The 12760-nt window shown below is 40.5% G+C and overlaps 1 protein-coding gene across 1 annotated transcript in view; it reads left to right on the top strand.

Moving 5' to 3' along the window:
- The window catches only part of Wdr37 (WD repeat domain 37), a 61754-nt gene that overhangs the window by 35971 nt on the left and 13023 nt on the right, over nt 1-12760 (top strand). Inside the window, 3 exon segments of the mRNA XM_038334246.1 lie at nt 130-206; nt 8242-8482; nt 9669-9810. Coding sequence (XP_038190174.1) covers nt 130-206; nt 8242-8482; nt 9669-9810 — 460 coding nt within the window.

Genomic DNA, 12760 nt, shown 5'->3' with positions numbered 1-12760 from the left:
AGTATATTTATTTTGCTAAATGATCACTAAGTTAGAAAAGCATGATTGATGTTTGGCCACAGTGTAGGAAAGAGCACATTTTATGCATGTTTTGCCCAGTAGATAATCTTCCCCCATTTGTCTCTTCAGCTTCTGGAGATCAGACTGCCCATATTTGGAGATACGTGGTACAGCTTCCAACACCTCAGCCTGTTGCCGACACTAGCGTAAGCATGTTTAGTTACTCTGACAGTTCACTGTTGGTCTGCTCATGCAGGACTCTGGATGTTTGCAAATTTTAGAATAAGCTGGTAGTGTCTGATGTGGTTGGATGTGGCGTAACTGACCTCCATTAAGGTGATTGGTGTAGACATGAACTGTGAATTTAATCAGAGTTGTACTGCTATGGGTAAGGAACAGAGCGTAGGTGACATGGAGGAAGACTGTCAGAGAGCTGGGATTCTCGTAAGCACCAGGAAGTGGACTGCCTGGATATAAGTGTGTGTCTTCCTTTGGACAAGGGACCAAGGATCTGAAAGTGATTTGGAAGTTGCCATAGGCCTGATGTTGGCTTCTCCTCATATCAAAGGGCAGGCTTCTTGGTTTTCATCCTCCCTACTTCTCTGCTTCATTTTTTTCTTTTCTATCCCTCTTTTTTCTTTTTAACAGACATGATTTAATTGTAACCCAACCCAAGCTGGCCTTGAATTTGCATTTTCCCTCAGCTTCACTAGAGCATGGCCTCTCTTTGGTTTGAGGCCATGGGGATTGGGGGACAGAGTGCCACAGCCCAGTGCCGTAGCAGGGATGGGACTGCCCAGCTAGCTGTCATGTGAGGAAGCTCCCTTAGTGGTTCTAAAAGGTAAAGAATGGAGCCTAAGAGGATCATTGTTGACTTAAGATCTAATGGAATTTGCTTGACTAGATTTGGGGTTTGTTTGAAACCTGTTTTTCTTCCCTCCTTTTCTTTTGCTCCCTTTTGGAATAGAATTACTTGTCCTGTACTTCTGCAGTATTGTATTTTGAATGAATATAGCTTGTTTGTTTTCTGTGCTCTATAGCTAGTTAGGAATTTTGCCTGGGGATAAATTATACCTTGATTCTCATTTAGACCTCCCAGTTTTTTGTAATATTATGTCTGTTTGTCTGTCTGTCTATCTATCTAATCTATCTATTATCTACCTATGGATGCTGGGAATTGAACTCAGATTCTCTGGAAGAGCAGTACATGCTCTGAAGCACTGAGCCATCTCTCCAGCCCCAAAGTTCCTGATTTAAGTGGGATTTTGTTAAAACTGTACTTTAGATTGAGAGTTAATGTTGGAATGAGCTGATGCCTAGGGATAGAATGAATGTATTTTCCAGTGTAGAAAGGTGTAATTTGGAGGCCCAGTTTAGAATGTTATGGATTGCGATTTATGTCATCCTCAAATTTGTATGCTAACGTGGCTTTAATTGGAATTAATACCTTTAAGAAAGTAGTTTAATAAGACCATAGGGTAGGAACCTGATCTGATAATATTATTGTCCTTAAGACACCAGAGGGACTGCTTTCTATTCTCTCCATTACATGAAAGGCAGCTGTTCACCGGGTGGGAAAGCCCTTCTATCAGAAAGTGAACTGGTTGGTACCTTCATAATGGACTTCTGCTCTCCAGAATTAACAAGTCATTTCACCTTCTAAAACATGAGGTTTCGGAGCCTTTTTTGAGCCTTTTTTTCTATGGTCTCTCCAATGGAACACATGTTTAACATTACACATGGCCCAAACTATACACATAATCTTGACACTCAGATGCTTTCCTCATGTTGCTTGTCTGAGGAGGTCGCTCCATCCTATATCTGGGTGTTCATTTCTTACTACTTTTTCTTTTTTAGCAAAAGTCTATTGTGCTCACTGTTGTAGGTCAGGAGTCCGGTTAGTTAACAAACCTGTCATGAAGTTTGGAATTCTCTGTGACACACTCTTTTGTCTCCCTGCTCTGTTCCTAGCTACTCCATGAAATCTTTTGTTTGTTTTTATTACTTTAAAAATAACACCAATCAAAATTCCCACTTCCTCCCCTCCTCCCACTTCCCTTCCACTGTTCCCCCACCCTCCCTCTACCCCCTCCAGTCCTAAGAGAGGGCAAGGTACCCTGCTCTGTGGGAAGTCCAAGGCCCTCCCTACTACATCCAGGCTGAGCAAGGTATGCATCCAAAGAGAATAGGATCCCAAAAAGCTAGTACATGCAGTAGAGACAAATCCCAGTGCCATTGTCATTGGCCTCTCAGTCTGTCCCAACCATCACATTCAAAGGGACCAGTTTTGATCCCATGCTCGTTCATTCCCAGTCCAGCTGGAATTGGTGAGCTCCCATTAGCTCAGGCACACTGTCTCAGTGGGTGGATCAACAACTCGTGGTCCTGACTTCCTTGCTCATATTCTCCCTCCTTCTGCTCCTCAACTGAACCTTGGGAGCTCAGCCCAGTGCTCCGATGTGGGTCTCTGTCTCTGTCTCCATCTGTTGCCGGACAAAGGTTCTATGGTGATATTCAAGATAGTCATCAGTCGGGGGCTGGAGAGATGGCTTAGCGGTTAAGAACACTGACTGCTCTTCCAGAGGTCCTGAGTTCAATTCCCAGCAACCACATGGTGGCTCAAAACCACCTATAATGAGATCTGGTGCCCTCTTCTGGCCTACAGGCAGGATACTGTATAGATAGATAGATAGATAAATAGATAGATAGATAGATAGATAGATAGATAGATAGATAGATAGATAAACAAACAAACAAATAAATAAATCTTTAAAAAAAGATAGTTATCAGTCTGTCTATGGGACAAGGCCAGTTAAGGTACCCTCTCTTCCACTGTCCAGGGTCCTAGGTGGGATCATCCACGTGGACTCCTGGTAACCCCTCCAGAGCCAAGCCTCTTGCCAACCCCCAAATGGCTCTCTTAATTAAGATATCTTCTTCCCTGCTCCCATATCTGTCCTTTCTCCATCTCAAGCATCCCACTCCCCCAAGCTCTCCCCAACCCTCCCCTTCTCCCTTCTCTCTCCCCCTCTCCCCTTCCCTCCACTCCACCCTCATCCCCATGCTCCCAACTTTTGCTTGGCAATCTTGTCTGCTTCCAATTTGTAGGAGGATTTATATATATTTTTCTTTGGGTTCACTTTATTACTTAGCTTCTCTGGGATCATGAACCATAGGCTCAATATCCTTTGTTTATGGCTAGAATCCACGAATGAGCGAGAACATACCATATTCATATTTTTAGGTCTGGGTTATCTCACTCAGGATAGTGTTTTCTACTTCCATCCATTTGCATGCAAAATTCAAGATGTCATTGTTTTTTACTGCTGAGTAGTACTCTAATGTGTAGATGTGCCACACTTTCTTTATCCATTCTTCTGTTGGGGGGCATATAGGTTGTTTCCAGGTTCTGGCTATTACGAATAATGCTGCTATGAACATAGTTGAACAAATGCTTTTGTAGTATGATTGGGCATCTTTTGCATATATTCCCAAGAGTAGTATTGCTAGATCCTGAGGTAGGTTGACTCCCAATTTTCTGAGAAACCGCCACACTGATTTCCAAAGTGGTTGCACAAGTTTACATTCCCACCAGCAATGGATGAGTGTTCCCCTTACTCCACATCCTCTCCAGCATAAGCTATCATTGGTGCTTTTGATTTTAGCCATTCTGACAGGTGTAAGATGGTATCTCAGAGTTGTTTTGATTTGCATTTCCCTGATCACTAAGGAAGTTGAACATGTACTTAAGTATCTTTTGGCCATTTGAAATTCTTCTGTTGAGAATTCTCTGTTTAGTTCAGTACCCCATTTTTTAATTGGGTTATTTAGAATTTTAAGGTTTAGTTTCTTGAGTTCTTTATATATTTTGGAGATCAGACCTTTGTTGGTGAAGATCTTCTCCCATTCAGTAGAGGTTGCCTTTTTGTCTTAATGACTGTGTTCTTTTCTTTACAGAAGTGTCTCAGTTTCAGGAGGTCCAATTTATTCATTGTTGCTCTTATTGTCTGTGCTACTGGGGTTATACGTAGGAAGTGGTCTCCTGTGCTCATGTGTTGCAGGCTACTGCCCACTTTCTCTTCTGTCAGGTTCAGTGCGGTCAGATTTATATTGAGGTCTTTAATCCATTTGGACTTGAGTTTTGTGCATGGTGATAAATATGAATCTATTTTCATTACTCCATGAAATCTTAAGGAATCCGTTGTTCAGTCTTTTCTGTGTCCCTCTTGTTGGAGGGAGGTTGCTTGTTGGTTCCAGGCTGCCCGGCCAGCTTAGACCCGAAATAATCACACAGAAACCATATTATTTAAATCACTGCTTGGTCCTTTAGCTATGGCTTCTTATTGGCTAACTCTTACATATTAATTTAACCCATTTCTATTAATCTGTGTATTGCCACATGGCTGTGGCTTACCGGCTAAAGTTTCGGCATGTCTGATTCTGGTAGTGGCTCCATGGCTTCTCCCTAACTATGCCCTTCTTTCTCTCAGTATTCAGTTCTGTCTTCCCCGCCTACCTAAATTCTGCCCTGCTATAGGTCCAAAGCAGTTTCTTTATTCATTAGTGGTAATCACAACATACAGAGGGAAATCCCACATCACCCTGGGAAACTATTTGTGAAAATTATTTTATTTTATTTTTTTTTGTTTTTCGAGACACTTTCTCTGTGTATCTGGCTGTCCTGGAACTCACTCTGTAGACCAGGCTGGTCTCGAACTCAGAGAGATCCACCTGCCTCTGCCTCCTGAATACTGGGATTAAAGGCATGTGCCACCACTGCCCAGGGAAACCATTGTGTAGCATACAAGAGAGATATCCACTGAGTTTCTCTATGGACCACCATTAGGAAATACAAATGGACAAGACTGTGTCAGCTGTCACATTCCATATTCTTTGCTGGAGCTATGTTCATCACCTAGTCAGAGAGATCCTTGTTCACAGAGCATCCAGAACTGTGCAGCAGCACAGATACAGGACCACCAGACTCCTTGGGTGCAGGCATGGAAGCTAAGAAGCCCCATGACAAGGATCCAGGACCTTCTGGACAGTTTTATGCGTAACAGCAGAGGCAGGAGGCATTTAGACACTGAGCTCAGAGCTACAGCAGTGCTGTAGTATTCCCGTCAGGCATTTCCTGTGATTGTAGCAGCCCTTCCTGTCTTGGTATGATTATCTGCCAGGACTCATTCTTCTCTTGAATAGCGTGGCCTGGGAACAAAGCTCTCATCTCATGCAGAAGGGAAAGGGTTTTCCCAGCCTTTGCTTTCCCACAGATTTCCAGGCTCTCAACTTCTTTAACCAGTTGAATCTAATCTAGTGGCTGCCTACCATAGCTCCTTTTCCATAGTTCATCAGGAGTATCTTTGTAGAATAATGGATATCTTGATATCCAGATAACTCCCCCTTTGCCTTTGAGATGAAGTCCTTTCTTTGCTGGGCTTCCCCTCCCCTTCTCCTGTAGTTCGCTTTTGAAGCAGGCCCTCACTGTGTAGCTCTGGCTGCCCTTCACCTTTTATGATATCCCTGCTTCAGCCTCTACAGTGCAGGGATTATAGGCATGAGCTATTAGATTCCTAGACTACAGGGTCTGTTCTGCTTTCCCTTCGCAAATCTCTCTGGTCTTAGTTTTTATACTCTCGCACTTCAGCTCATACTGAAAACAAGTATGCTTTTCTAGTTAGCACATTCTGTCCTTTCTTAGCTGTACCTACCGTCCCCAAACTTCCCTTCCTTCACATGTGAATTGCGTGTGGCTTCATTGAAGAGTTACACTACCCTGTGTACTATGTGTTCTGCACTCTTAACCAGATTTTAGCATAGTCTGATAATTCCTTGTTGTCATCATTAGAATTCTACTTCCTCTCTTCCTGATAATGTTTCTGCAGTGCTTCCTTCTGTCCTTAGAGTAGTTCTTACCATCAGCACACATTTGTCTCAGAGCCCATCCAGAACTACCACCTCACGGGTTTTCCTTCCCACACCAGCATCTTCACAAGTGTCGTGTGAATTTACTCTTTTCCCTCTTGAGTCACACTCTGTCTAGCTTAGTGTCCCCATGACTCTGCTGTTTCTCAGTCTTTGCCTTCATGATTGCTCATCCAGCAGACTCCGAGGCTACTTTTTGATTCTATCAGATACCCTTTCCTTCTGTTTCTTCCTTCCCTTAACCCTTGTTGGGTGGCACTCTGCTCTACTCACGGGTGTAAGTGTGAGTCTGCTTTTCATCTGTTGTTCTCCTATACTAGTCCTTGTTGGTCTCACTCAGCATCTATGGCTTAAAGGGCCTCCTGTTACTATGGGTTTCAAAATTTGCATACTGACTTTCCTCTTAACTCCAGACTTTGGTTGTCATCTAATTACTTTGTATCTCCCTTGGGTGTCTTATATTTCCTTCTGAGTTCTGGACATTCCTTCCAACCTGCTACTTTTATCTTATTATTCATCTCTGTTTATGCTGTTGCCATTCACTTAGTTTGGACCATATGCTTTTAAAGTGTCTTCAAATTTTGTGCATGTACACGCATGTGTTTGTAATCTATGTGGATCTTTTGGCAAATTCTGAAACTTTCCTGAGAGGGTATATTAGTCAGCCTTTCTTCTCATCTTTGTTACTACCACCCACATCTAGATTTCTCTTTCCTGTAGTTACTTTTTTCCTGGTGCTTCCTGGAACTGGTGGCTTCAACATTAAATTTATGTTATCACAGTCTGTAGACTAGAAGTCTAAGAGCAAGGTAGAAGAAGGATTAATTTATTCTAAGGCCTCTGTCCTTGGCTAGCAGAAGGTCACTTTTTTACTGTGCCCTTGCATGATTTTTCCCTTGTATGTGTCTCTGTTGTAATTTTGTATTGCAGTACGTAAGTCATGGTAGACTAGGTCCTATACCCAGCCTGATTTGAATTTAATTGCCTCTTAAGGGCCCTTTTTCACTAGGTTCACATTCTGAGGTCTTGGGGTTGGGACTTCAGCATATGAGTTTGTGGGTGCTACAGTCTAGTGCATTTCCGCCCCTTTCATTTTCCTGTGTTTAGCAGTTTAATTTAGGTGATACCATGTCTCTGCTTAGAAGTGAAGATTTTCCACCACTTGCATAATAGAGCACAGAGTCATTTCCATGGCCTACCAGGTTTTCCATGACATCACCTGCTACACTGCTTCCCCCACCCCATCTCTGTGTCCCTCCACACATTGCAAGCTCAGTTGCCTAGCAGGGAAAGAGGATTTTATACCTGTTCCTTCTGCCTGGAATGCTTTTTCCTTTAGTATCTGCACACTCTTCTTTGTTCTCCATAATAGAACTCAGTTGTTGTTAGTCTTTCCTCTGTGTGTAATTGTGTGTACAACAGCAACCCCTCAGCTCGTTCTCCTGTCCCCTTTCTTACTCCTCACAGCACTCACTGCCACCTGATTGTGTGTGCCATGCATTCCATACCATGTGAATGCAGATGACACAGACGACACACTTCCTTTTGTATATTGTTCATGTGTCATGTTCTCATACTAGTATGTGCATACGCATGACATTCATTCTTACATTAGTCAATATGTGGGTTTTGTGAGTGCGTGTAGTCTTCCCTGTAAGGACAGGAACTTTACCAATTGTGTTTATGCTGGCATTCTTATGATTTAGAGTAAGCATCATTTTACGTATGACAGATGTCCCGTTTCCTTCTCTGCTGTATAAACAACACTGTTTATCAGTATTTATTGAATGAATAAATATTTTCTTTAAGAGCTGATGTATAGACTTGCAATACAGTTTTTTGTTATCTGACTTTTAATAAAAGATTTCACTGATACAGGAAATTCAAGTGATCTCTCATTGTTAGAACAGTAGAATTCTAAGATATTATAGTTTAGAAGTTTTAAAAGTATTTTAAACAGGCTCCTAAGAATTAAAATGCTTTTTGTATTGTGACATGTTAATGACTTTTAATGTATTCATTTTAATTTCATATTGTATTTCTAATAAGTGGTAAAATGAAAATGTTTGAAGTTTGCTTTATTTTCTATTTTATTGATTAGTGAAAATGAGTTTTAGTTCTTTCGGTGCCATAGTAGCTTTACTATTTTCCAGGATATTGGCATTCCTTTTATAACCAAGCTTTAACATTGAGAAAGCATTCCTTGAGCACCAGTTACATATCAGATACTATAATTACATTGGCTCTAATGGTACTAAATCTAGAAAAAAATCTCAAGAGTCCTACAAAGTCTTTCTTTTCTGATTTTTACCTTAGCAGCAAATTTCTGGTGAAGATGAAATAGAGTGTTCTGATAAAGATGAGCCTGACATTGATGGAGATGTGTCCAGTGACTGCCCTACTGTCCGTGTCCCGCTGACATCTCTCAAAAGCCATCAGGGTGTGGTTATTGCTGCTGACTGGCTGGTTGGTGGGAAGCAAGTGGTGACGGCCTCATGGGACAGAACTGCCAACCTGTATGATGTGGAGACATCTGAACTTGTTCATTCTCTCACAGGTATCTTGCCGTAAACATCTGAAGCTCTTCCTAGCTGGGCTGCTTTTATGTCTGAGCTTACAAATTACTTACAGGCCAGGATTATGTTTAGTGCTATTGGCTATTTGGTTGCCATTTTTGGAGATCCTTTCTGATTAATAGAACTCTTTGTAGCTAAATTTATTTTTATCTTCAGGAGATTAATTGTAGCATATAGTATTTTAATATTTGAAATATGGTTGCTGTGTTGGTTTTCTGTTTCTCTTTGACAGTTTTCTTTCTTTCTTTCTTTCTTTCTGTCTTTCTTACTTTCTTTTTTCACACTTAAATAACAGGAATCTATTACCTTGATGGTTTCCTTGTCAGCTTTTCTATGTCCATGGTAACTGCTCCTCAACTGTGAGGGTCTGCTTGGTTGAAGTGAAGGTGTGTCTTGGGCAGGACCTCTGGAATTTGTAGTCTTCTGTGCTCACTGGTTGCTGTAAAAATTCATCCAGTTTCTTGTAGCTATGTGACTGGGGCTGTACGATCTTAGTAGGGGTCAGTTAGGGTCTGTCCTGAGCATCCAGGGCTCCCACCAAAAATCCCTTTCCACATAGCAGGTTGCTGGCTTCCAAGCCAGTAGGAGCATGCCTCTGTTGCCCTGGATTCTCTAGCTTTTGAGAGGACCTTGGCCCTTTGAATGGTTCCTGCTGTTTAGGCCAGGCCATTAAGGACAGCCTTTCTTCAATTAACACAAAGATGATTGATTTAGAGACCTTAATTACATATGTGGAATTCTCTTTGGTCTGTTGTATACTCCATTTATAGAAAGATATTTTTATAGGCTCTGTCTAAATTCAAGACAGGATGTTGTACTAAGGACCCACAAACTATACCATTAGAAGTTATTCTTGTTGTGTTCAGCCTGTTAAAGTGATTTGTCTGACCCTCTAGCTGTTAAGACCAGAAATTGAGTTATGGTGTATCTAGTTCCCTATTTTTTTTTTTTTTTAATGTGGATAGCTGAAATGACCTCAGGCATCTGAGGGGACAACCTTCCTTCTATACCACTAAGTAATCCCTTAAGGTTTACTTTTCCCCTCAGCTATTAGTGGTGTCTGTAAAGATGATGGATACTTTTGGTTCTTGTGTTTTTAAAAAAGCTTCACTTTAATTGTGTGTCTGCAGGTGGATGACCTTGTATTTTTGTTGTATTTGGTTGTAGGGCATGACCAGGAGTTAACACACTGTTGCACTCACCCCACCCAGCGGCTCGTGGTGACCTCTTCCCGTGACACAACTTTCCGTCTTTGGGATTTCAGGGACCCTTCCATCCACTCCGTGAATGTTTTCCAAGGACACACGGAGTGAGTTACAGTTGTTTAGAGATCTTAACTATCCATGAAAAAAGTTTTGTAGGTTATCATTGAAACTTAAGTCTAATCTTAATTTCTACTGTTTGACACTTAGCTCTTTTTCACAATGATGACTCTTTCTCTAAACATTTTGGTATGTCTTTCAAAAGATATAGAATACTAAGAAGGCTCTGATGGGCTCAAGAAATTGAATGGGATAGAGTCTGTCAGGGACTGGGAATGGGTAGTTTAGTAAAGGGAGAATCGAGAAGCACTCCAGGCATGAGTAGTGAGAGCATAATCCTATTATCCACCAAGAGGCCTGATCTACTGTCTGCAACTACTCACAAATTATTGTAATATGCCTTTTTAAGATTAATTGATTAGCAAATTAGACTAATTTAGATTAGCAAAGAAAGTATTGGGTTTAATAATGGCATCATTATACCCATGTGTCATTATACTCTGTTCTCAACTCTTTCTCTTTCCTTATCTGGTTTCCTTTCTTCTCCCAGTTTGCCCTCTGTCTTAGGGTTTCTATTGCTGTGAAGATACATCATGACCACGACAACTCTTATAAAGTAAAGCATTTAATTGGGGCTGGCTTACAGTTCAGAGGTTTAGTCCATTATTATTATCATGGTAGGAAGCAAGATGTCATGTAGGTAGACATGGTCCTGGAGAAGGAGCTGAGAGTTCAACATCTGTACCTGAAGATAGCAGAAGAGACTTGTTACATTTGGCTTAAAATGTTCTTTCTGGCCTTTCTTATGTAGGTTTAGGACTTGGTCAGCAGATGGAGCTGTAGATATCTTTATTGAACACAAAATATTTCTAATAATAATCAGCAGTAAGTCTTTAGAAATACTTTATATTTAGAAGGACAGGAAATGAGACATTTCATATGTTTTTATCTGAGAATCTTCATAGTGACTGTTGGCCTTTTACCTTTGTCATGGATTCTGAGAAACTGAGCCCATATGACCAAATAGCAGGTAGCAACTGCATATAGATGTACATCTGTGATCCCTAAAGGGCACGCTTTTATTAAAAGCAAACTCAATTTAATTCCTCATTAAGAGCAGAAGGATAGTCAGTGTCTGCAGCGTGTGTTCTCTTTAATTATTAGTTTGCTGTTCTGAACGTGACATAAGAAAATAAGCCTTGGCTCTCCTCCTTTATCACTCTGGCAGGGTCAGACTCTGCAGGCTGCAGGATCTTCTGCAGTGGACTGAAACCTTCCTGGATGGTCTGTTTTATCACATACACGTCTCATGTATTCCACCTAGCACCCTCTGAAAAGGGGCTTTTAGAAGCAAAGATGATTTTCTGGATTCTTCACTATTCTTTTCCTGAATGCTACAATACAAAAAAGTCAAATTCTCCACTTTTATGTTTAATATTTTTACTGGTGTATCTCTAAAAAATTGTCAACTGTTCACATTAGAGACGGGGGCGGGAGCTACACTGAGAAAAACCAAAAAGAAGAAAGAAAGTTGTATTGTAGTTCAAGTTTTCATTTATGAGAACTCAGCTTAGTTCTTTTTTTGTTTGTTTGATTTTTTTTTTTTTTTTTTTTTTTTTTTTTTTTTTTTTTTTTTTTTTTTTTGAGACAGAGTTTCTCTTTGTTGTTCTGGCTGTCCTTGGAACTCTGTAGACTGTGTTGGCGTGGATCTGCCTCTGCCTCCCCGAGTGCTGGCATTAAAGGTGTGTGCCACCATGCCTGGCTCTACATAAATTCTTTAGTTAAAGAACCAATGTCTCTAATGTCAACAGTTGACAACTTCTAGTTAATCTGAATTTCTGTACCTTGGATTTTCTTAAGGCAAGGTGTAGTTATATAAGCATCAAAATTATTAGCCCAGTTTTGTGCTATAATTTCTCAAGGAGTTGAGTTTTTTTTCTCCCTTTTTATTTTCTCTTTCTGTTATTCATGTACTTTTACATGACTTTGGTGTCTTTTTGAAAAACTAAGATTTGAGATATAATGCTTCTCTGTAAGATTAAAAAAAAACTGTAGCCAAATGGTCCCTTGAAATTTGTACTGTCATTATGTTTGCTGGATGCTGACAGAGCTCCTTGATGTCAGCTGTGCTTAAGGCTTTTACTTTTATCACGTTTTTAGAAAGCACTAATAAGCCCTTTCCGTCTGTGAAGTGTTGCATTGATTTTTACCCTGTATTATGACATCTCTTCATTATAATAGGGATTCTACCATATTAGTATTTATTGAATGTAACGGTGTATCTCTTACTGGATCAGTCTTTAGTAGCTCTGTGTAGTTTGTCTGAAGAATAATTTTAGGTACACCATATATTGTTTTACTAATAGCAAGAAAACAAAATTGTGTGCCTTGGTCTTGGAAAAATAGATGGCCACTTTGAAAATTTTGACATCTACAAATTTTGACATCTACAAATTTTGACATCTACAAATTTTGACATAGGAATTTCTCCTGGAGGTTGAAATGATTGTTTACCATAAATTTCTATTATGATTATCAACAGCGGACACTAAAATTCAGTGCCTTTCTTCTTAATTAGCTAACTCTTCTGTATAATGATATGGTTTTTACCTGGTAGTGTAATTTAGTAGCCCAGACATCCACTTCCTAAGCCAATGTTTCCCGTCTTTATCTGTCGTCCTCCTGTTCAGCTGGACTCCACACAGATCTCGAACTAAATGGTTGTGCGAGGAACTCTTCTATTATGAAAGTTGTTAGTTTAAATCCGCTTTCTGCCCTTTGAGAGGAGCATGTGAGGTAGATAGGTGCCTATTTGATTGCTTATTAATAACCAAAGGCTTCCAGCGCCACACCTCTGAGATTAATTCCCCTTGGTACCATTGCCTTGTCTAAGAACTTGACATTTTTTCCTTTCCTCTCCACTATCCCCCTTTCCTCAGGTTCTGATTCCCCCTTTTGTTGTGTTTCAATTACTAAGAAAAGAAACTGACAGTTGAG

Source organism: Arvicola amphibius, chromosome 6 (assembly GCF_903992535.2).
Source record: "Arvicola amphibius chromosome 6, mArvAmp1.2, whole genome shotgun sequence".
NCBI classification, from domain to species: domain Eukaryota; kingdom Metazoa; phylum Chordata; class Mammalia; order Rodentia; family Cricetidae; genus Arvicola; species Arvicola amphibius.
This window is presented reverse-complemented; position numbering and strand designations above follow the sequence as displayed.